General features: G+C 38.4%; 1 protein-coding gene across 9 annotated transcripts in view; it reads right to left on the bottom strand.

The window, feature by feature from the left end:
• The window catches only part of LOC108708454 (guanine nucleotide exchange factor DBS), a 140518-nt gene that overhangs the window by 54161 nt on the left and 59507 nt on the right, over window positions 1–26850 (bottom strand). The window contains exon 1 of one of the 9 annotated variants that reach the window (XM_018247177.2): window positions 16383–16763. The exons of the other annotated variants lie outside the window; for them this stretch is intronic. Within the exon in view, the coding sequence (XP_018102666.1) occupies window positions 16383–16455 (73 nt within the window). The 5' untranslated portion in view covers window positions 16456–16763. Of the gene's footprint in view, window positions 1–16382; window positions 16764–26850 lie in introns of those variants that run through there. 9 annotated transcript variants of the gene reach the window in all.

Genomic DNA, 26850 nt, shown 5'->3' on the forward strand with positions numbered 1-26850 from the left:
GTATACTAAACATAAACATGAACTTACTGCACCACAAGCCTAATGAACAAATGATTTATTCTTTCAAAGTTGGCCACAGGGGGTCACCATGTTGTAACCCTGTTAAACATCTTTGCAAGACCAAGACTGTGCACATGCTCAGTGTGGTCTGGGCACAGCACAAGTCAAATAATATCTGCCAGAATCCGATACAGCAAGACTGATTAATAATGAGAATATGCAGACTGCACTGGGTCCTGTGTTGTCATGTAATCAAATGTGGATTTTATAGTTTTTGTATTGTTTAATACAAACTTTCTCCAACTCTGCAGAACCAGTGGCTGCAGCAAAATAATCTTCCAAATATAATCCCAGTTTATCTGTTTAAATCTGGCTCCATGATCTTTGTCCCTGCAGTTGGAGTTGGAAACAGTAAAGGGGATGTACAGGGAAAAATAAAATCCAATAAAAATATCTACACAGTTGCCGACTGCTCTACAGGGAAAAAAAACAAAGCTGCTTGAGTTCTGCATGGCTGGGAAGTAAGACAAGTTCATAAGTGTTATGTTTTGGGTAGCAGAGGATGACTATAACAGTGCTTTGAATGGTAATGTATAGAATATACACTGTCCCTCTGCTCCCAGGCAGTGAATAAGTAAAGCACGCTTTCTAGCAGCAGGAATCTCCCCTTGGTCAGCAGCAATAATGTAATTTTCAAAAATACGGATCCAAGCAGTAAAAGGTATGGTAGGCTCACCAGGGTTTGGAAGAAAAGGTTCAGGCTGCTGCAGAGGTAGAAGAGCCATCCTTGTCGCAATGTGTTATGTTTTAAGTAGCCGAGGGTGAGTAGTGCTTTATTAGCAGAGTCATGCAGCCATTACACAACAGTAACTTTCACTTTCACTTTTAAGCTACCAGGAAGTATGCACAGTAGAAGTATGAGCACAGTGACATCTACAGGCCATTTGTATAAACACAATAAGTATGATTGTTTCCCTGCACGGCAATTAGGGACCATCTGACAATTCCTATACACAACAGTAAATGAAGGGAGAATTTCACTGCATACAGTCAGGTTTCTTATAAAAACTGTACACATTTTTTTAATTAGCGTATATTGGAGATAGGTTTCTTTTTCATTAAAGAAAGTATCAATTGGATTTTATTTTTTTGCCTTTACATGCCCTTTAATAGATATAAATAAAGAATTTTATAGGTTTCTACTGCAGCTAAAACAACACAAAGATGCAGCCAGGCGAGTAAAACTGCTTAACTGCTCACCCAGGTATATGAAAAATACAAAGACAGCTGTCCCCTGTAATTACTGCCCAACAGAAACATGCCAAGAACTCAGAAAAGGAAAATGACTGGAAATCTTCCTAGAATTCTCCCTGACTCTGAGTAATTTAAAAGCTTCACTAAGTCTGAGCTGGGAAGTTTAGCATTATGTTCCCTATCATTACTGTGTACACGTGTATAATAACTGCAAGGAATACCATTTTTTTGTCTTTGCCCGCAGTCCTTTGCTTGTATAATCTATGACACTTTAATGGTGTGAGTCAGAAACAGAATAAGAAGCTGTACAACAGACCTCCCTATAGGCAAACAACAAATATGGGAGCAATTACTTTTTTGAATCACAAAGTTGCAGAGCATTTGAGATTAAAATGCTCAACAAGACTGTCAGATTTTAAATTATTAGGAGAGATTCTCACCACATAAACACCCAAAAGTGGCTTGATCTTGTTAAATCTGATTGGAAATGTGAACCTTATTCGGTAAGTTTTGTGCAGGGAATTCCCATGTGACTGAAATGTTTATTTTCAGTCTTTTTAGTCTTCTGGGTAGTGAGACTTTTCATAGGAATAACAGGACATTTGGGGGCCGATTCAATAACTTCGAGTGAAGGATTTGAAGTAAAAAAACTTAGAATTTCGAAGTGTTTTTTGGGCTACTTCGACCATCGAATGGGCTACTTTGACCTTCGACTTCGTCTACGACTTCGAATCAAATGGATTCAAACTAAAAATCGTTCGACTATTCGATAGTCGAAGTACTGTCTCTTTAAGAAAAAACTTCGACCCCCTAGTTCGCCATCTAAAACCTTCCGAACTCAATGTTAGCCTATGGGGAAGGTCCCATAGGCTTGCCTAAGTTTTTTTGGTCGAAGTATAATCCTTCGATCGCTTGATTCGAAGGATTTATTCATTGGATCGAAGGATTATTCCTTCGATCGAACGATCAAACTATTTGCACTAAAATCCTTCGACTTCAATATTCGAAGTCGAAGGATTTTAATTCCCAGTCGAATATCGAGGGTTAATTAACCCCCGATATTCGACTCTTGGTGAATCGGGCCCGTAATAGACAGAGCTTACTTGAAGGCATATTTGGCTACATGGAATTGAATCGATTGATAAAAAGCATTGTAATGTTAAAATGTTTAACTACCTATAATAACTCACTTGCAGCGCCGATTCTTGCCTAAGGGCCGCCTGAGGTGGCTCCTGCAATGCCGCCCCCCCTCGCCGACTTACCTGTCGGGAGGGGAGGCAGGAACACTAATGCGAGAGAGCGCAATTGCGCTCTCTCGCATTAGTAAAGCCGAATTTCCGGGTTAAAAAAAACTGAAATTCGGCTCTTAAAGGTACCAGGAGCGGCTTTTTGCCGCCCCTGGAAACCTCTCCGGTGTTGCCGCCTGAGGCGAGCGTCTCAGCTCGGCTCATTGGCGGCGCGCCCCTGCTCACTTGTTAGTTTATAAAAAAAGATTATTTTTAATTTCACAAAATAAATAGGTAGAGAACATGTGACAGCTACTCAGAATGAACCCAAAAAAAACAAACAATGCTAATGGATACATCTGCCATCTGTTTAATGTGAACTAAAATTTGCTCTCATTATGCTTTTATTGTAAGGGCTGCTAAAGGACTATTTGCTAGAAAATCTAACTGCACTGTAAACATTTACATAGACAGCATTCCACTACACAGCTTCCCAGTTCATTCTACTTTACCAAGCAAAGATCAATATGTGCAAATAAAAGTGTCAGCCTGCAACAGAAATATGAGTCAAGCCAAATGCATGCCTTACATCCATATATTTATGAGAGTAATGTAATAAAAGGTGCAAGTTTGCCCCAGATTTAATAAGCCATAGCAACAGTTGGTAGAATTTATTGGTTAGATGTCTCAAAACAAGCTGAATGGTTGATGTGAGTAAATAGACTGGACAAACTATGCATCTTATATTACATTACCTTGTAAACTTTCAATTAGCAGGACAGCCGTTATCAATATCTTTTTATCCCATCAAACAAAAAAAAAAAAACGAAACAAAGACCAATCTTAGTTAATAAGCCATTTAAAAAGAAAGAAAAAAATCCCATATTAAAGCCAATAGGTTTATGATCTCACCGGTAATACATGGGGTCTGGTTGCTCATGCCCCAGACCTACAGCTCAAGATAGAGGTATCCAATCAAAAGAGAAAATGGCACGCACTGACAGGCTTGAAAAAGAACTGAGAACTTTATTTTAGGCCACAAAGTAAATACATAACCTTACGCGTTTTGTGCCTTTAGACACAATCATAGGCTCAAGTTAATAAACCCCCTGTTTTAGAGTAAATCTAAATAAAGCATTTTCTGATTTTACAAGCCTTATAAAGTGCTTTAATCAATCCCTATGCTATGATTAAAACAAAACAAATTAGGTGAAAGTACTGAGGTAAAGGCCATCTGTTACCATTCCTCACTGCTCAGATACTTTCCCTTCTAGTCTTCTGTTACTTCTTGTTTGTTAGTTTAGATAAGATGATGTTTGACAGCAGAATAGGCCACAGTGAAAGCGAAAAGTTCTGGTTAAGTTCTATTTAGGATGTTATGGAAGGACCTGTTCTCAGCTTTTTTTTTTTTTTACAGGTTTTCATGTTTTGCATTTTTTTATGTTTGAATAATTTACATACAAATTCTGCCTCTTTCCAACTTTTAATTTAATATTTTTTTTGGTTGGCAGGTGTCACTGACCTCAGCAACCTAACACCTGTTACTTTATAAGACTGCAGATGATTCTATTTTATTACTTATCTTACTATTCTGGCTCTACTCAGTTTCCAGACTGTACTTTAAGGCTAATGCCACTTGGGGTTGATTCTCGGCCTGTGGAAAAACGCAGGCTGAGAATTCGTATTTCATGCTGGCATCAGCCTTCTTCCTTGTCTCCACTTGGAACCACTGTGTTGACCCATGTGCAGGCACACACGGAGTATATATAGTGAATAAAGTACCCCCTATTGTAAAATATAAGGATATTATAAGTTACCGAGGAGTTTCATGACCATATAAAAGCACGAGGCCGAAGGCCGAGTGTTTTTATACAGGTCATGGAACTCCGAGGTAACTTCTAATATCCTCATATTTTGCAACTGGGGGTACTTTATTTATTATAATACACAAATTTCAGTGAGTCATGTGTCAGAAATGACATCAGAACTCACAGTTTATAACTGATGACATCAGAACTCACCGTTTATAAGGATATAATTTACAAGATATTCATAGCTTTTGTGTATTATATATATATATTTTTTTAAAGGTAAATTTTTCTGATGCCCCTCTTGTTTCATATGTTGGTAATTTAATTAATGGAAGAGCTCCATCTATCAGCCTTCTCCAGAAGAGTATGGTAGGAGGGGTATTTCCCATCCAGTGCATAATCACTGTTTTTTTTGCGTAGAACATAAGGGAGCGTAACCGATTTCTAGCAGCGTTGGTTGGTATTAGATCATCAATCCCTCCCAGTAAGCATACCACCGGGTCAACTATCTGTGGAGTGCCCAGTTTAGTGGCTAGGGTCTCCATTACTTTGGTCCAGAATAACTGGACTGGGGGACAGGACCAGATCATGTGGATAAAGTCAGCAGCTGGAAGTTTACTTCGGGGGCACCGGTCATCTTGGCTCTTCCCAATTTTTTTTAACTTAAGAGGAGTTATGTAAACTTGATGGAGTGTCTTATATTGTATCAGTCTGTCCCTTATTGAGATTAAGAAACTATAGGCCGTTTCTATTGCCTCCTCCCACATCTGAGTATACATTTCTGCACCGAAATCTGCTAAACAATAAATGTATGCTATTTCAGTGTAAACAAAAACAACCGATGCCACACCACTGTTTTTCTGCATGCTGAGGCACCATTTGTGTTTGCCCCTTATCTGTTATGTACATACTTTTAACATCTTGTTTATATTCTGGTGAGATAGAAGTAAAAAAGTTGCCCTATGTGGCATATAAGGCTCCGACCCGCTTTACCTCATTTATCGGTCTGTATTTGTGTGTTTTATGTTTTGCCCAAAAATCTTAGTCTTATCTGATCACAAAACATTTGCATATTGAATGCTGTTCACTCTCATGCTTTTTGAAGAACGTACTTTGACGTGGTTCTTTTTGAGTAATGGTAATTTTTGTGCCAGCCTCCCATACAGGGCAGTGATATGCAGAGCTCCTGATCTGGCTGACAGCAGGTGCACCTTCAGTATATTCTCAGCTATTCAACTCTGTAGCTCCTTCAAAGGGACTGTTGGGTTCTCTGTGACGGGTGCACCTTGTCATCACTTTACAAAGCTTACATTTGTTTCTTGCCTCAGGAGCTGCACAAAGGTCAAACTTTAGAGATTTAATAAGATGTTTGGTAATTGTAAACGAGGCACAATAAACTTGCATAGTAACACAGGCAAGTGTGTATTTTTTTGAGATTCCTAACAGCAAACTATAATTGTTGATTGGTTGCTAACTGTTACTGCAGCATACTTTTGCTAACTATCTACTCAAGCTTCAGTGATGATTTCTTAACACTAAGGTTAACAGATTTTCAAAGTGAAAAGCCAGGGACACCTATAAAAGTAGGACATGCAAAGTTTTTGACTGCTCCCATTTGACCACCTCCACTCAAGGTATACCTTGCAGCTGTGTTCACTAGTGATGGGCGAATCTGACCCGTTTTGCTTCATCAAAAATTTGCGAAATCGAGAAAATTCACTGAAATACATACATACAAGTCTGTGCGCCACAATTTTTTTTGACGCACGGGGCGGTGCAACAATTTTTTTTTGAAGCATAACAATCTTTTTTACCATTGGAGTGTATGGCTGTCGTTTTCGGGGCGAAACTTAGCAAAAAATTTCACTCATCACTAGGTTCACTGCCCCTGCTGTCAAAACTAAAGCAGCTCCCCTTTGGAGGCATTCTTGAGGTAATAGCTGCAGTTGGGGACTCTTTATGGGGACATTTTTCCCAAAGGATCAAGCTCCTGAAATAGGGCCTTTCCCCAGGAAGTGGGGATTGAAAGCAGTATTGTGGCACAGGCACTTCTCTGCTAGTTGACAAACAACTGAGGGGAATTCACCACGTGTGCTTTTAGCCTAAATGGATAATAACATCTGATCCACATGCACCAAAGCAAATCACTTTGTGTAGGCAATTCCTAGTAAAATCCAGCTTTTGGTATTTGTGGGTTCTTCACCTCCAATATCATGTTTGATGTGCTTGCATAGTTAGCTTTCCACTCTTTAGGACCAAACAATTGTGCAATAAGGCCATCATGAGTGGCATCATTGTCACACACTCAACCACAGGCCCAAAGAGATTATCACAAAGGGATCTTACTAGCAAAAACATGACTCTTATCTACAGTAAATCAAATATTCCTTCAACTGTATATACTCTATAATACAAAGGTTCCCTGACACAAATAAACCTTATTATTTTGACTTAAGGATCCCTTAATGTCATTTAGCATGTTAAATCAGGCCAGTGAACATTGATTTATTACAAAATTCTTATGTTTTAGTGTAACAAAGTTCAATCCAAGATATAGGTGACTTTTCAGCATTATAAAACATAGGTTGCATATTTAACAACAACCCCTTTTGGAACAGTGCTAAACATTGCTTCTCCCCAGGCAGATGCATTTGCATAAACTACTGTCTCTATTTCCTGTGCAGTTGCTAATTGCTATTTTCTCTTACAGTGTCTTCCTGGTATAAATGCTTGTTTACTGATGGTTTCCATAGTATTTTTTAAAATAAGTGCAGCCTGCCCAAAATGTCTGATATCTCAGTACTGTCACACCCATTCACAACAAGGATATGGAGGCATTAAATAAGGCAGGTCTCACAAAGAATACACACAGCACTATTTGAACACAGATATAAAAGTGTGCAAGATTGAGAGCAACATTTGGCTCAGTACAAAAACTATTTTTAGTTAATCTGCCAGCTATATTTAGCTTCATATGCACCTGTATCATTTATAAAACTACCCAGCATTAATAGAAAAATATTGCCTACTAGGTATCTGCCAAAATGTGCCTAGTACCGAAGGTCAAGTCGAAATCCAAAATGCTATCTTTCCATACCGTTTTTCCAATACGCCAATGAGTATGGGTGGCATACAGACAAAGAAAATGGAATTCAGCTGAGCTAATAATACCTTCACAAAATATAGCTATAAAAGCTGATGGAATATTATATAAAATATTATTGTGGTGCCATTAAACTAAAGTGACAATCCACCCCACTTACCATGGGTGTCCACAGAAAAATTCCAGAGGGGCAAGTAAGTTAATATTACACAGGGTAGCATCTCACTGAAGATGAACCTATTTATGACAATGCAGACGATGACCTAATTAAGCCTTGCCTTGGGGTGGGAAGTATAAATAACTATTTATGTTGTTGGGAATTACATTTACCAAAAATTTCAGGGTGGGGCAACTACCACTACTGCCCCCTTCTGCAGACACCCATGCCACTTACATAAAACTAGGCTAGGTTTCCTGCAGGATTCCCAGACATTTGATATGGTCAGGAATTTTAAGGTATAGTCCATTGAAATATTAATATTTTACTTTTTCAAGCCTTTAGGATTCATAATCACAAACCAGCCCAAAATAGTTTCTAGTTTATCAAATCCCAAACAAGGTCATGGGGAATGACCACAGTCAAAAAAAATTGTTCCTGCTAAATTATATATCAAAGTTGATCCATATTTTTCAAATGACCAGATTCATGGAGGAATGTTCCCTATGAGACTGATTCAAAGCATTTTAGATTGAAACAGTTTCCAAAGGAATTATGGATTGATTGATCCTGAGCGATTCCATAACAATTTCTAAAAAATCAGCTAAAATGTGAATAAATCTGTAAAATGGCATAATAAAGAATGAAATATCAGCTGTTAATAAAACGTGGTTTATGTAAGGGGTGCAGCATTTTCTACTGCTCTAATAATCCATAGAAACCAGCTTACTGGTTATCTGTAATATGAATTTAAAGTGTAAAACACAGGGAATATTTGCTTTTACAGATTTCATGCATTTCTATTACCCTCAGCTCAGGGGAAATCATCAGCTCACAAACCCTCAAACCCAAATGGTTCCCTGGGGGTAAGGAGTAGATAATGAAATTATTAACTACCCATTGGCTACTCAATCAATATTCCTATAAATTAAAAACTTGTGCACAGGGCATTACATAGGCTCTTTTTATTTATTGCCCTTGAATTAGTGAAGTATGGTAAATTGCATTATAAATGATTTTGCAGAAACCTTGTATTAGTCAAACCTTCTAAGGAGGCTTTACATCCATTTTTCTATAACTAGTAACACTGCACATATGTCTATACACTGAGCTGTATATATCTGTTTAGGAATCAGTGACAGCAATCATGAATGTCAGAATGAACAAACCCCACAGACTGTAATAATTAGCACCCTCCAGTCGCCAAAATATTAGGAAGGATTATTGATTGGCTCTAGTATCAATCAATAACTGTTGAAGTATCTCTCAGAAATGGAGTACCCTTCTCAAAAAATGTCTTACAATGAACTTTGTTTCTCTGTTACCACGGTCTATAGTTATTGTTGTACTTTGCATACCATTACCTCTGCAGTTTGGCATCATCTGTCTTTCAGGAATATAATACACTGTAACCATACTAGATACAGTTAGATAGTTAGATCAGGTTGAAAAAAGGCCAAAGTTCATCAATTTCAACCCCTCCAAATGAAACCCAGCATCCCTACATACACACACTGACCCCTCCTTACACTCACATAACTATATATACTCATACACTAAGGGGCATATTTATCAAGGGTCAAGTTTCGAATTGAAAAAACTTTGCAATTCGAATTAAATTTCAAAAAGACCAACCGAAATGAAGTCGAAGTTTTTTTTGGGTCAAAGAGGTCCGTATTCGACCGAATTCTAATCGTATGATCGAAGGAATAGCGCATTCCATTGAATTTCGATTCGAAGTTTCCCCCCCAAAAAACTTTGATTTCTCAAAGTCCACCAATTGACTCCATATAGGTTAAAACAGCACTTCGGCAGGTTTTAGATGGCGAATAGTCGAAGTTGAAGTTTTAAAGAGACAGTACATGATAAATTTCGAATTTTCAAATTCGAATCGAAGTTGGACTATTCCCTAGTCGAAATACACAAAAAATAGCTTGAAATTCGAAGTTTTTAACTTCGAAAACTCACTTCGACCCTTGATAAATCTGCCCCTAACTATAGAGTTTAGTATCACAATAGCCTTGAATATTATATCTGTCCAAGAAATCATCAATGCCATTCTTAAAGGCATTAACAGAATCACAACATCATCCGACAATGCATTCCACAACCTCACTGTCCTGACTGTGAAAAACCACCCACGCTGCTTCAAATGAAAGTTCTTTTCTTCTAGTCTGAAGGGGTGGCCTCTGGTACGGTGATCCACTTTATGGGTAAAAAGGTCCCCTGCTATTTGTCTATAATGTCCTCTAATGTACTTGTAAAGTGTAATCTTGTCCCCTCACAAGCGCCTTTTTTCCATGGAAAACAACCCCAACCCTTACAGTCTACCCTCATAATTTAAGTCTTCCATCCCTCTAACCAATTTAGTTGCACATCTCTGCACTCTCTCCAGCTCATTTATATCCCTCTTAAGGACTGGAGTCCAAAACTGCACTGCATACTTCAGGTGAGGCCTTACCAGAGACCTATAAAGGGGCAAATTTATATTTTGATCCCTTGAGTTAATGCCTTTTTTTTATACAAGACAATACTTTATTTGCTTTAGTAGCCACAGAATGACACTATCTTGAATTAGACAATGTGTTATTCACAAAAACCCCTAGATCCTTCTCATTTAAGGAAACTCCCAACACACTGCCATTTAGTGTATAACTTGCATTTATATTATTTTTGCCAAAGTGCATAACCTTGCATTTATCAACATTGAACCTCATTTTCCAGTTTGCTGCCCATTTTTCCAACTTAGACAAATCACTCTGCAAAGTGGCAGCATCCTGCATGGAACCTATAGTTCTGCACAATTTAGTATCATCTGCAAAAATAGAAACAGTACTTTCAATGCCCACCTCCAGGTCATTAATAAACAAGTTGAAAAGCAAGGGACCTAGTACAGAGCCCTGTGGTACTCCACTAACAACACTGGTCCAATTAGAAAATGTTCCATTTACCACCACTCTTTGTAGTCTATTTTTTAGCCAATTCTCTATCCAGGTACAAATACTATTTTCCAGGACAATATTCCTCAATTTAACCAGTAACCTTCTGTGTGGCATTGTATCAAATGCTTTAGCAAAGTCTAAGTAGATCACATCCACTGCCATCCCAGAATTGATGTCCCTGCTCACCTTCTCATAAAAATAAATAAAATGAGTCTGGCATAATATATACAGGTAATATACCTATCTACTATTTACATGCTCTAATGTATTTGATGGAGAGAAAGGCGATGCTATCAATTATCTGTAGCAAAGTCAAAATCAAAATCAAAGGCCCTGCCATGGCTACACACACATTACATTAAATTCTGCAATTAATAAAATGGTTACCTTCATATTATATTTTACATTGGATGCAAACAATTCAGCTGAATTATATAATTAGAATTGTGTCCCTGTGTGTTCTGTAGGATAATTAAAGCTTTTACAGCCATTGCTTTTTCCTTACTGTTTAACTAGCAGAATATGTACTATATGTGTTCTAACATTGGTTTTATGGAGTACAGGTCAGAAGGGCCACAATTCATAGAAAATATCTGCACATTATTAAAACGCCATTAGGCATTGTTCACATTTCAAAGATTCATCACTTTAGTGTCAAATTGAGTCAACTGGTTCAGCAGTTCAGGTGAAAAGATGTTATTCCTTGTCCTGTTGGGAAATCTATAAAATCCGCTCCTCTTCTACAAAAATTTCCTTGCAACAGCAGCAGAATAAAATACAATTGCTACTGTTAGTTCTCTGATTGAATGGGCATGACAATTTGAGAAAACTTGTGAATCAAAAGCCCCACTTATTTAACAGGATAATAGATGGGAAACAGTGGTTGGCAAACTTTTCCTCAGTTCAAGCCCCAGTTCAAGCCCCAGTCCATCAACCTTTGGTCAGGGACCCCTCTTAGCTCATGAAATGAATACAGAGCTAAGAATATACTGGTGTGTTAGAGCATGATTATTTATTGCTCACAAAAACCCTCTCCATTGCTAATAACTGAAATGGCTGTTAGTATGCCCAATTTATCGCTAAATCGCCAGAGGTTTAGTCTGGAGGCAACTTCGGGCGATTTAGCGATAAATTGGGCATACCACCAGCCATTTCAATTATTAGCAATAGAGAGGGTTTTTGGGAGCAGCCGTGCATAAATAATCGTGCTCTAGATTTGTCGACCAAAGCTGCATATAAAGAATTGCTGGCAAAATCTTTCCATGTGCCACTGCCCTTAGTCATTTGGTGACATGAATAATAGGAAAAGCAAATACAAACTCACCCCAAATCTCATCCTAACTAACATTGAAGCTGGCTTATACTGTAGTTGTATCTAAAAGGACAAAATGCTTTTCTTCCCAGTAAAACTGGTCTTCACACTAAGCCCCCCACTCCCTGCCTCTGCACCAAATTTGGAAACCACTGACATTATGGGATAGGTAATGTTTTTCAACACTGGGAAATAAAATATATTTACTATAAATAAGAAAAAAAATAGAGTGCCAGTATGAGAGCATTTTAATCATATTTATGTGCATGTCTCTATTTTCGTTATTCCTCGCAGAAAGGCTGCCTACAGTATATTGTAAAATAGTTCAATGGAATATGTCAATATCACCCTAGTATTAAATAATGCAAGGTTCCAGAGCTCTTGCAGGGGCATGTAAGGGAGCCAATTATTATAACAATGGAGCTGAGAAGGATTAAAGACCTGTAAGACAGGGCTATCAAAAACTAGTCAGTATTAATAGTACAGAATCTGCAGCCAGAGAAACAGTCAATGAGATGACAGGGGTCATGGCAGTTAGAGCTAAAGAGAGTGTTAAAGTAGGAAAGAAAAAAAGAAAAGAAAGAAAGAAGGAACAAAGCAGACAAATGAGAGGGTTTTAATCAATTTGTTACACAAAAATGAGGAAAGAGGCCTGGTCACAGCATAAGGTAGGGAACGATGCATTGAAATGACCTGTGTCACTTCCTCTTCTAGAGAAAAAACACACTTCATGCTTGAACACAGAAGCTAACATCCTATAAATCCAGGATGCTGCTTAGACTGTGCTCTCAAAAGCAATTTATGAGTAAACCAGTTTAAGTATTCAGAATCCTATAACTATTATAGCCGCCCAACATCTAATGAACAGCATTAACTACATGTCATTTATAAGTCTAAAAAACGTATCCAAATAGTCCAAATACTAATTCATAAAATGTTATTAAAATGTTTTAAATATATAGTTAAGAATTCATATGTGGATTTTTTGGCTTCACCTACAGTATTATATTGTTATCCCCAAAGGGAGTATAGGTGATTAGTGGCCTTCTAATCCAGATGACATACATCTCTTACATAGTATCACATTTCTTATTTATATTTGTCTGAAATAAATATGCTTCCATACATTGACTGTGTTAGTCTACATAAATAGGTTTTGTACACAAAAAAGGAGTTGATTTTTGCACTCTGCAAATGCAGCATTCTCTTTATAGCAGTATGACTGCAGCAAACATCAGGTAAACTTTTCAAGAAAGCAATTTAATTCTCATTATTGCCAGGGAGCACTCATGAAACAATAAGGGTAATTGACATAGATTCTAAGCAAAAATGCAAGAGCGTGCCCCTTAGTGCTTATGCACTAATTATTCACACCAGGGTTTTGATGTGCTCTGTACCTCATACTGTGTGTGTGTGTGTGTATATATATATATAATACACAAAAGCCATGAATATCCTGTAAATTATATCCTTATAAACGGTGAGTAGTGATGTCATCAGTTATAAACGGTGAGTAGTGATGTCATTTCTGTCACATGACTCACTAAAATTTGTGTATTATAATAAATAAAGTACCCCCAGTTGTAAAATATGAGGATATTAGAAGTTACCTCGGAGTTCCATGACCTGTATAAAAACACTCGGCCTTCGGCCTCGTGTTTTTATATGGTCATGAAACTCCTCGGTAACTAATAATATCCTTATATTTTACAAGAGGGGGTACTTTATTCACTATATATTCTGTCGCTGCTCTTTAACCTGTGTGTCATTCAGACCCATATTTCAGGGGATAAATGGGGCAATGCCTACTGGGACAGCATAGGTGGACGGTGGGGGAGCAGCTCCCATCTCTTCCCAACGTAGTTAGGTAGAATTGGCTATGGGGAAACTGGGAAAAAGTAGGGAGGGGGAGTGGATTACTATAATCGTAGAATTACCTAAACTCTATTCAAGCAGTCTGCAACACTTAACAGTGACTTGATACCCTCCCCCACCACCTTGATGTGGTTTTTAGAATTTTTGTTTTTAAGGCTTAAGTCCTGCACTGCATATACTTGTGAAAGGCACTGGGTCTGTATATATTTTGTTTGCTTTGCTGTGTGGGCATTGCCCAATGTATTATTGGTTTTAAATATGACTAATTAAAGGTCAAGTTTTATGAGTCAGTTTACTATTTAGCCTGATTTAGTAGTTCACCTGAACTGGTTTGCAAGGGGGCGGAGGGGTGTGCCTTGAATTATCATTGTTAACAACCCAAAGAGCCTCAGTGGTCTGTTTGTTTGCAATGCCTGCATGCTAACCCCCTCCTGTCACCCATGAATACAGTGCTGATGACACAGGCAGTGCAGTATTCATTGGGGAGTGAGAAGGTTTATGCTCTCCTATGTAGAGCACAGAGACCTTCCGCAAACATCGATTCTATACTATTTAGGGAAAGTTTACAGGAAAATCCAAATATATTTATGGAATTGGGCACAAAGAACATGGTACAGTACTCTTGGGGTAAGGGTGCTCTGTACTTTCAAGCAGGCAGTAATTCCAGGGTTCCCTTTGGGCCTGGTATGCTTACATCAAGAACTTCTTTAACTAGCGCTAGATTTCCCAGATGCAACTAATCTAGAGCATGTTGTGTTGCATGCATTTTTTTGCATGACTGCAATCACTAAAAATGCTAGATAAAAGTTACCTATAGGGGAAAAACATTGTCATTTGCCCTGATACATAAGGGCCTATTTATCACGCTGTGTAAAGGGGGAAGTGAAGCATTACTGGTGATGTCGCACAGAGCAACAAATCAGCAATTACATTTTAACAGAAAACAACAGCAAAGCTCTGAATGGTTGCTATGAGCAACATCACCGGTAATATTTCACTCCACTTTTATACAGCATAATAAATAGTCTACTGCACATTCCACTACTGCCTGTATAAAATGAAACTTTTATGAAGTTGAAATGAAGAATAAATGTACATAAACATATAGCACAAAAAGTACCAAACCTTTTGGTAAAACTTGCAACCAAAAAGCTGCCTCTTCTGAGGTGCTGATTTTTTCTTTTATTCTAATTTAAAACGGAAGCTGTAACAGATATCAGTGACCAATAACTGGCAGAATGCAGTTTAATAATGAGTTTTAACTGTGGTGTAGAGCTCAAGTATCTCATATTCCCTACTGTACTAAATGCCATGTAATGTGTTATAGTCATATGCACCTGCTGTTTTACCTTGTGCCCTTGGGCTGCTTTTCCTGTTTGGAAGTAAAATAGCTGTACAGCAGGAAGCAATTCGGAAATCACACATTAGCATAGTGACCACTTAACAAAATGAACAGGGACTGGCCAGGGCTTCCAACCAACCAGCTCCAAATGACTTTGGCAACATTGGAATCTATTTCTCATATATCATTGGGTGCTGTTCCTCCAACAGTCCTATAACATAAGCCAAAGGCATATTTTGTTGCTATGCCAATTTCTACAATTCTCAACAATTAAACAGTAATTGTAAGTATAGCACTTAGCATTGCCTTTAGTTAAATTAAAGGTACAATTAGAATATAGCTGTGATCAATGTCGATAATGATGCCCACAAGTAGTCACTCAGTAGTAGACTATATTGTAAGAAACAGTACTATGCCCACCCATTATTTTAGGGCACCTCTTCAAGTGCCCAGATTTCAACAAAGTAAAGCCTGTTTGGAGGAAACCTGAGAGCATGTGCATTCAATGGTACTTCCTAAAAAAAAGTGCTTTGGTTAGAAAACCCTGAGGACAACACAATAAGAGCTACCTACAAAGCCATCTTTATACCTGAGCACATAACTCAGGGTTGCAGCAAAGCCTCCTTTGTATCCTACACCTATTCCACTTACAAAATTTCTACAACAAACATCTAACTGTAAATCAACTGATATCCCTTGAGTAGGAGACACTGGGGGTCATTTATAAACACTGGGCAAATTTGCACTTGGGCAGTAACCCATAGCAACCAATCAGATAATTGATTTCACTGTTCAACCTGCAGCTGGCTGAAAAAAGCTCATCACTAATTGGTTGCTATGGGTTACTGCCCAGGTGCAAATTTGCCCAGTGTTTATAAATGAGCCACACTGTATTCAAAGGATATCACCTTTAATTGTTTGGTGAAGAACACTAAATAAAGAGAGAAATGTGGACACAAAAAAAGATAAAAATTGTTTTTATGACATTTATAATATAAAAGCACATGCGCTTGCATTAAAACAGATTTTATAGTCTGTCTCCCTGTATATCCATTCCCCTAAAGCCATGAATAGACAGCAGAGATCATCTTTCAGCTTCTGTGTAGGCTTGGGTGTAAGATTTCAGCAGCATGGTTCTGTGTAAATTATAATGAGGAAAGGATATCAGTCCACAAGAACACAAAACAAATTCAATGGCCGCTGCACCGACAGAAGAAGTGAGCTGAAATGCACTGTATAACAGGTCAGACAGAAAGAATACAGAACTCATATGAACTTTATCCACTGCAAAGTACAGGCACGACTGCAAGATATTCACACAAAGAAGCCAAATAAAAAGCAAAACACAGCAAACACACACCTGTCCTTTTCTTCAGCAGCAGCCACATTTCAGAAATATCCTTGCACAGCAAGGAGATGAGGCTTAATGTCATAATGCTCCAGGAGAATTCTTATACGGCGCCCGTCCTGTGCAAGCAAAGTGACCTATTTCGCTTCCAGCCAGTCAGTAAAGTACAAAGAGAGCACCAAAACTCTGCCTTTCAGTAGAAGTAACGAGGGAACAATACCTTTCTTCAAATTACACGCAAGGCCAGTGTGCTTTTCAGTGGGGCTGCTGTGACAGCCTGTAAACTGCAAACAGATTGCTTCTTTATGTCTATGTAGTTTTTTAGGAGTTGATAATGCCTGATCTCAAAGTGAACATAAAAATCGGCCGTGAGCCAGTGTTTCTGTCTTCAGCGAAATGTTAAGAGTTCCATAAACATTTCAGGCGTCTGGCCGGTCTTGAGCCTCCCTAGAGGTGCCCTTCATTAAACAGCAAATGAACCTCCCAAGTAAAGCCATTCCGCTCCCCTCAGGAAATACACTGTAAAACAGACAGCTGTCTTCTTCAATGAACTTCACTATTAGAGCCTTTGATACAGCAAACTGAAAGCACTCTTCTTATTAAAAAAGTCTTTAGCACGTTTTAGATGAGACAAAGGCACAAAAGACTGGCACTGGACTGTAACCTTGTTCACAGAATAATTGACCAGGGAGTTTAATAAATGCAGGAGGCAGCTCCAGGTACACGCAGTCTTAACCATTTCTTTGCAAATGCACTGGTGTGAAGAATGTTAGCTTAATCACAAGAAATATTAAAAACAAACTAGTGGGACAGTCTACAGAACACAAGAATGACTTCTTTAACCAATACAAAATAGTTAAAAGTATACTAATTAAAAAGCTAAATACAATCACAATAACAACCCGGGATTATGGTAAAAGTTTCTAAACTTACTTTCTGAATATCTTCATCCTCTCAACTATATTACTGGATAATAATGGGTCCTGATGAAAACTGACCAGCTTGTGTATGTATATAATGGGGAACTTTGCTCCACTATCAGAAAGACTAATGTGAATGATGTATATTATATATGACTGGGATTCAAAATAGGCCCTGGCATTTCAAAAGGCCCAAAACAACCCCCCACCAGCTCAATAAATAGTGACTTTCTATGGCAGACCCTCTGGCATTTGCCAGAACCCACAAATCTCAAAGTCAGAGCCTGATGTTGTCATATAAAAAATAACTAGCAGCATATTAGATGAAAAAGTTGACACTGTTCTGGTTGTATGATTATTATGCATACCAGTACTTTCTCTCAATTACCTAAAATGCTGCATACAAATTAAATTCTGTTCCACTGACAATTAGATGGAACTCTGACACATACAGTAAAATTGGCAATGAGTCACATATGGAACAACCAAGGAGCCTGTTCATTGTTATGATTGCACTGAGAAGGAATAACACATTTGAAAGTTAGCGGACAGCTGTAAACATAGCCAAAACAATACCAAGTTAGCGGACAGCTAGGATTCACAGGTTAAGTGCCAAAAAGAGCCAAATCAGCTGCCAGTTAGTGCTTGGCTCGCAAAAAGCTCATCAAATCTGTCACCCTTACCTGGAGAGGTCTCACATCACACTCATCTGATCAGTGTTACTGCTGAAGGATTCCAATTCAACACATTTTAACTATCCATTCCCATAATATACACTGAAAGCGTGATGATTAAAATATCCATTTGTATTAATCTCTGTGGTAGATCAGAAAGGAACATTTGTTCATTGACAAGGCATAGCAGCAGTCTAGGGAGAAAAAGTTCCCTGCACGGTATAGAGCCTGATGAATGTCACAAGGGTGGAGGTCGGAATTGTGTATTTAACATCACATGACACTGGGCAGTTCTAATGGTGTTTAGATCTGATGCCTGCTTGTGAGCTGATGGACAGTTTAAAATCTGCAGGGGTGTAATTACTATTATTAGTTCAGGCATGGTATGCCTTTTCACGATTGTTAAGGAAAAACTGACCAGCACAATGTTTGATTTGTTCCATACACACACACACACACATAAATACAGACTGCATCTTAAAGAGGTTGTTCACCTTTGAGTTATCTTTTCGTATGATGTAGAGAGTGATATTCTGAGACAATTTGCAATGGGTTTTCATTGTTTATTATTTGTGGTTTTTGAATTATTTAGCTTTTTATTCCGCAGTTCTCTAGTCTGCTGTTTCAGCAATCTGGTTGCTAGGGTCCAAATTACCCTAGCAACCATACATTGATTTGAATAAGAGACTAGAATATGAATAGGAGAGGCCTGAATAGAAAGATGAGAAATAAAAAGTAGCAATAACAATACAATTGTAGCCTTACAGAGCATTTGATTTAAGATGGGGTCAGTGATCCCATTTGAAAGCTGGAAAGAGACAGGAGGAAAAGGGAAATAATTAAAAAACCATACAAAATGAATAATGAAGACCAATTGAAAAGTTGCTTAGAATTGGCTATTCTGGAACATACTAAAAGTTAACTTAAGGTGAACCCTTTAAGGCTAATGCCACACGGGGCTGATTTTTGGCTTGTGGATAAACACAGGCTGAAAAGCTGCCCTTCCGCTGGCATCAGACTTCTGCCGCGGTCTGAGTGGTGATTTTTTGACCATGCCAGTTTTATGGCCACACCCCCTAAATACCACATCCATTTAACAAAAAAGCCTCTTATTTCATTAAGTTTTAGAAACTTTGTCTGACTGTTCAGGGCAGGAGATCAAAGAGAAAGTCAGGACATTTCAGAAACAATACAAGATGTGGGCTGTCAAAATCAGGACTTCCTCTGAGAAAAACGGGACAGTTGGGAGGTATGCTGACTAAAGCTGGCCATATGACCTCACCAACAGGCCCGGATTTGTGGGAAGTCCACAGAGGCACGGGCCAAGGGCCATAAGATTTTATGGGCAGCATACTGCCCAGCTGCATTCTAATTTTTTGGAAGCACTAGGGATGAGCAGCACTTTTAAATCATCATGTGTGCCAAATCACCAGTGCTCCGAGGGGAAGGGGAGCGGGATGGGCTTAGGGTACTAGGGGCAGCCGAGTTAGAAACCTAGGCCTGCTCGCCATACGAGCAGATATTTTCCCGATATGACCACATTGAACAATACAGGCTACTGAGGCCCTGATGGGATTTTTAAGCCTGCCCAATAAATACCTGCTGCATGTGTATGTTTTTCACTGGCGCTGGAGGTTGAAAATCTGATGTAATGTAATGTAATTTGTGGCCACCCATCCTTTATGAATTAAATACACTGCTGAGTTTACAGGTGAGAGAATACATTTTCCAGGCTACTGCCACGTTATATTATGTAAACATATATTCTCTTCGATCCTGGGAAAAAAAGCTATTGTTGATTCTAAGGCTTGGTACAGGCATAATCCTCTTTGTAGCTCTGATAATTGCCTCTTTGTTTAGGTGGATATTTTTTTACACATATCCTTATCACTTTCCCAAGGAAAAAGTCATCAATCTGTGTCTTGGGTAAATATAAGCAGACCTAGCCAGCTCACCTTGGGGGCAGAACTATTTCATGCTAATAGTTCATTACAAATAAATATTTGTCATTGTCTTCTGTCTCCTTTTGCCTTCTATGGGGCTGTGGCCATTGGTCAGTATTTTTAAAGGGGCTCCTTGTTCAACATGCCTGCAATGAATAGGGCTTGTGCAGAACATAGCTTTTCCTATTGTTTTAATCATGAAGCACCTATGGTTTTTGATTTTTCTAGAGCTAAACATGGCAAAGAGAGGGATTGAAGCTACTCCATGTTTGGTCTTTGCAATGCAGATAATTAAATTAACAGTGCATAGATAACCCCTGCATAGCGGACTCATGCTGACAAAACAGTATCAATAAAGGGTGAATGGATGGTATTATATACTGGTACTGTTTCGCTGAAGAAACAACAAAACCATATATTTTTAAAGCAAATGATCAAAACAATAGGTAAAAAGTGTGTTCAGCACAAGCCCTATTCATTGATGGCACAAGGCCTATTCATACTGAACCTTTATAGGTTCAATGCACAGCTAAGCTCAACCTCAGTCTAGGGCTAGTAGTGTTGGACATGCATTCAATCTTTAGAATTAATCATAAAATATATATAGTTTTACAGAGGTGCCAACTTGAAGCCGAAACGATCTGGGTGCATCTTGACACCTGTCCACTTCTCCCCTGCAACCTGCTCATCTCCTGTAGCTCACATTGACTTGAATGGGAAACTCCATGAAGTGCATCACCTCTTATTGTTATAAATGATGGTGACTTTCAGACATTTTCCAGTCAAGTCAATGGCATCTGAAGGTGCTTTCCAACCGACCAGAATGTTTTAGGATAAAATGCAGCATGTGGACCATCAACCTATTAGTGTTATGTTAATGACTGCGACACAGGAGACATCAGAGGGAACACAGATGCTGGTTTACAGAGATAGCTTCCAAAATACTAGAGTGGGAGGGTAGAGGTAGTAACGCTATTGTTACATGTGCGGTTTTCTCTGCTGGTGTAAACACCAGTATGCTGCCATACATCCTGATTATGGTAAAAGTTGCTGGCATATTTAAACAATGGGATTAAACGCCATGTGTGACATAAGCCTAACCCTTTCCATCCAACCACACAGAGTTTAAATCTAAGTCAGTGGCAATTAAGTTACAGAGTGATACAGAGTCAGCATTCTCGTCATTCCATTTGAATGAAGGAAAAAAGTGCTATGCATAGTTTGAGAGTAGTAGATCGTAGGCGTTAAACTTTATAATATTTTTTTAAACCTATTGCTCTTGAACTTTGGATAAACGGATTCAGCTTCTAGCTCTCCAAACCCTCAAGCAATTACCATATCTCAGTTTTTGCACGAAGCCAACATTCATGAAAAGTTACAATACATTTGTATCTTCTAGTGTTAGCCCATAGTACTGACGCCCTATTCCATGGAAATATAAACACACCGCATCAGAGCTGTTAATCACCAAGCTGTGAATCAACCCTTATGCATGGTTTTATACTATATATTGTTATAACTGGGTTATCAATCTGTGTGTGTTTTATGCAACCTGAATGCCTAAAATTATCCCATATAAATCAATAGAATAAGTTCAGGTGGAGAAAAAAATCAGGTGTAAAAATGGTCTAAAAGCAGAAATGTTCAATGTCGTTTATGTATTTTTCTGCAGGCTATCGCCTATTTTTACATTCCACTACACATGCAGTAAAATTCATTGCTTTATAAATTTGCAGGATTTTAAGTGGCGATGCCTTTGCATGCAGATGGCAGTATACAATGGCATGTGGTGCATTCATATGCCATTTTTTACAAAGCCTTATAAATACCATACATAGACTGACATATGCTTCAATATGCTGGCGCTCATTCGCACTCTATCATCAGGCGACAATTCGCTCTGGCAAATGGAGGTTACTACGCAAATTCATAAGATGCGGATTTTACTGAACGTTACCTCTTTCGCCAGACTTGCCTTCGCCACCTCAGACCAGGTGAAGTGCCCTGGAGTGCATAGATCTTTCTCAATCTTCTGTCACTTACATCATATTCTGTTAGTGGAAAAAGCATCAAAGTTCAAAAAACACTGACGACTTTTCCTTTTTTCAGAGTGAAAGCCTTTCAAAGTCCTAAAAAAGATTTTTTGGGTAACCAGTTTCCCCCATTCACTTTCTAATATATGTAACATTAACTATACAGTGGGCTCATGTGTAGGGCATTATAACAACTCTATTATCTTTATTAAGGTTCCCTGGACTTGTGTAATTAACCGTGGAAATGTAATGTATTTGCTGCAAAATATAACATAAAGAAGTCCATGTAACTTTAAATTTCCTGCCGTATGCAAATTTACCTAAGCGCAAGACCTCTAGCGAATTTGCGCTATGCAGAAATAAACGCTAGCTCTTCTTCGCTTTGAATTGCTCGCATTGCCGAAGTAATGCTAGCGAAAAGTTGCCAGGTCGCTTAAAAATCTCATGAGATCATATACTGATCAGAAGATTTAAGCTGGGCATAGACGCAAAGATCCGATCGTACAAATCATCGTACGATCGGACTTCCCCATCTCCTGACCTGCCACTAACCATACAGATCAAATAAAGTACAAAAGAACAGATCAGCCAATGTTCTACCCCTGACAGCAATCGTACCAAAGCTAGTGACAGTCTCCCTCTAAAAATCGTACGATCGGCAATACATGCACAGATATTACCCGCAGCCGACAGAAATCTTTTAACCTGTCCCATCGACCAAACGACCGATCTCCGCCGGACGAAAAATGTCGGGACTCTCCACACACGGTCCGACAATCATACGAATCCTCTATTCGTACGATCAGATCTTTGCGTCTATGGCCAGCTTTACTCTTGTGAGAGCTATTTGGTTCTATGTTAGTCTTTAAAGGGATACTGTCATGGGAAAAAATTTTTTTTTAAAATGAATCAGTTAATAGTGCTGCTTCAGCAGAATTCTGCACTGAAATCCATTTTTCAAAAGAGCAAACAGATTTTTTTGTATTTAATTTTGAAATCTGACATGTGGCTAGACATATTGCCAATTTCCCAGATGCCCCAAGTCATGTGACTTGTGCTCTGATAAACTTCAATCGCTCTTTACTGCTGTACTGCAAGTTGGAGTGATATCATCCCCCTCCCTTTTCCCCCCAGCAGCCAAACAAAAGAACAATGGGAAGGTAACCAGATAACAGCTCCCTAACACAAGATAAAAGCTGCCTGGTAGATCTAAGAACAACACTCAATATTAAAAACCCATGTCTCACTGAGACACATTCCGTTACATTGAGAAGGAAAAACAGCAGCCTGCCAGAAAGCATTTCTGTCCTGCAGGCACAAGTCACATGACCAGGGGCAGCTGGGAAATTGACAAAATGTCTAGCCCCATGTCAGATTTCAAAATTGAATATAAAAAAATCTGTTTGCTCTTTTGAGAAATGGATTTCAGTGCAGAATTATGCTGGAGTAGCACTATTAACTGATGTGTTTTGAAAAAAACATGTTTTGCAATGACAGGATCCCTTTAAGTTAAAAGCTCTATCTTATATCAATTATAGGTGATTTAGGGCATATGATGTCAGAGCTGATCCTCAATCTTTAGAATTAGTAACAATGAAATGATTTCAAACTGGTCAGTGTTTGGTATGTGACTGTGTCCTACTAAATCATTGGGACATATATATATATATATATACATATAATTGACAACTCCTGTGCAAGGGCAGGAAAAACTAGTTCTGAAGGGTCCCCACATATAAGGAAGTAATGCTAATGTATGGGTGTGAAAAACATACAGGCTAATTCCCTTATCAAATGAGCTTAAGCAGGTTTAAACTGAATTGTTTCTGAGCTGGTTGCCATTTCTACCCCTTTACCTGTGTAGCACAGTGACATAGGCATACCTCCCAACTGTCCCGTTTTTAGAGGAACAGTCCCTCTTTTGAGAGCTCAACCCGCAGTCCCTCGTTTGTACTGGAAAGTTCTGTCTGCACTGAACAGCCAGAAAAAAAAACAAAGTTTCTAATTTAATTGGCTTTTGGCAGAGAGCCCAGAACAGCCTCAAGCAGCAGATAAGATACTTTTTTAACAATTTCAAGATAAGCAAATAAGTAATTGTAACAATATAAGATAACAGGTCCCTTGGGAAATGTTAGACTCACAGCTTAAAGGGCAATTCACCTTCATTAGCAAAACTGTAATAACTGGGGAAAAAACAAAGTATGCCATGAACAATATGTCCAAACTTTCATAACCTGCCAAGTTTTGTAAAATAAACATGGTAATTAGGGAGTGTTGCCATAAAAATGGGCGTGGTCAAAAAATGTTGAACAGATGGCACCCTGCAAGTTGGATAATGAGAAACTGGCACATCTTTCTAATTTGCTTTTACTTGTGCCAAGGGTTTAACTTACTGTATAACAAACATGTACCAGGGACAGAATATATAATATATATATATATATATATATATATATATATATATATATATATATATATATATTTATTTTCTACCATATGCGATTACTTTAACTCAGCATAAATACAAAGCCACGTGGCCAACGCCACATAATCAGATGTCTATATATAAAATGTAACATAACAGTGTTAGCACTAACACTATTATAAGGGCACTGCTACAGTGCTACATTCTGATTGGCACAGATGTCCCTGTGACCACATACTGTGCTCTAATAATGGTCATAGTTAGCAACCAGGAGATGATTTGGCCTAAATTCTGATGATGAAGTTGCATATTCTTGCTAAAAATTCATTACCAACTACCAAGGCTTTCCACTCCTCATCTCTCCTTCAATCAGAACAGTATCTTTTACAAAGCCTTGCATGCCTTTTCCCAGGTCTGTTACTTGGCTTGCTTCTGCCACATTGTTTTAAAAGTCAGAACCACCAGTGCAGTGAATATAAAGGGACAGACAGACATGGTTTTCAATAGCAATTACATTTACAAGTAACATAATAAGAAAATGTTTAGTGAATGTACTGTATATTGAAAACTTGCATAGAATTATATTTTCCTTCATTAACCAAAAATGTATTTTTGGGTTTACATCGCCTTTAAAGTGATAAGATTAAGAAGGAAGAGTATGCAAAGTCTTGTAAATCATATATCCCTCCTCATATCCCCCTTTATCAATATTAGTATTGTCTGGATCAGACCAATAAATCACATTGCAAAGAGAACATTTGTATTGTATTTTCTTACCCGACAACCGAGGCCGGTCCTCCTATCAGCAGAAAACTGCACCAGTTTGGGGGTTCTTCCAGCGAGCACCATGGATCGGTCAACTTCCGGCTTCTTCTTTCTTCGTGCGGGTGCCCATGCACAGTAGCACGCAAAGCCAACTTTAACGAAGAAGTCCGCTATTTCGTTGTACTCCTTATGTGCCGGGAAATTTGAAGAAAGAAGAAGGAAGCCGATTGCTCTGTCGTGCTCGCTAGAAGAACCCCCGGACTGGTGCAATTTTCTCCTGATAGGGGCACCGGCACAGGGTGTGAGGTAAGTATATACAATCACTATTTACCCCTACACGGAGGATGCAAGTATGGCTGTGATTCAGCACTGTGATTCAGTAGGCAAACATGAGGGATGTGGAAATCCACTATTTTAGGATTCGCCGGAATCCTGAATCCTTTGTGAAAGATTAAGCTGAATAATGAAACAAATCCAAATTTGCATATCTAAATTAGGGAAACGAGGGGGGGAAGAGAACCGCATGCTGCAAAAAGTTTTTGACTTTGTTTGTGTGATGAAAAAAATCACATGATTTTTTGGATTCGGATTCGGCCGAATCCTGCTCAAAAAGACTATTATTGGCCGAATCCAGAACTGAATTCTCGATTCGTTTCATTCCTGGCAGACATACAGCATAGCATCATCTTCCCTCACCAAGGCACAATGCAACTTGCAAGGAAAATGGTGCAATAAAAACATTGCATGAAAACAAATATGTTATAACATACCCGAAAATCAAACAAAAATCAATGTTATGCAAAGGGATGCAGTTGGTCAGATTTAGTAGCATGCAGCTGCGGTGATCTCTGTGCATATGATACCAGTGCACACAACTGCTGAGATGGTAATTTTCAGCAGCATGTTTTTGTTGTTTAAGGGTAATGTTGAAACAACATTGTTAAAATAATAATACATTGCTACAAATCTATCTAATAAAATTTCCTTCATAATGCACAGGTACCATTGGATCACACAGGAGTTGCAGTAATTATGTATTGTAGTGATGAGCGAAAGTCCAAAAAAATGAGCGAAATGGCGAAAAATTTGTGAAACACATTGAAAACAAAATAATATATGAAGCAAGACAATTTTGACGCAAGAAACTATTTTTATACTCACAACTTTTGTTCAAATGCATTAATGTCAGTGCGCGTCCGTACAATTTTGACGCTCAACAATTTTTACACGCCTGACTCTTTAGTCCAAATGCATTAAAGTCAATGGGCGTCCGAATAATTTTGACGTGCAACAATTCTGACCGGCAATTGTTTTGTCACAGTGAATTTTTCCACTGCAAATTTTAGCAAAAACATTTTACATTTTATAGATAATTAATTTTAAGGCACAGAACATAATTACTATTGCCGATATTATGCATACACTGGAAGTCACCTGCCTTACCCAGAGATTACAGCTGCTGTTGCAGTGACAAGGGAGTGTCATGTCAGAAGCTAAAACATAAGGTAAATCCAGCTCTAAAAAACAAATATTGACACTTTCTACACTTTCTTTGAAAAAGCATCATCAAACAAATGAGTCAGTAAATTTGTGGCTTAATGAAGGATAACCCCATCCTCTTATAGATTGGATTTACAAAAAATAACACTTTATAATATGACCTGCCATTTTATCCACTTTGTGGACACTTACTATTACAGTTGAACTTGGGAGAAAACAC

The sequence above is a fragment of the Xenopus laevis genome, chromosome 2L (genome assembly GCF_017654675.1).
Source record: "Xenopus laevis strain J_2021 chromosome 2L, Xenopus_laevis_v10.1, whole genome shotgun sequence".
Taxonomy (NCBI): domain Eukaryota; kingdom Metazoa; phylum Chordata; class Amphibia; order Anura; family Pipidae; genus Xenopus; species Xenopus laevis.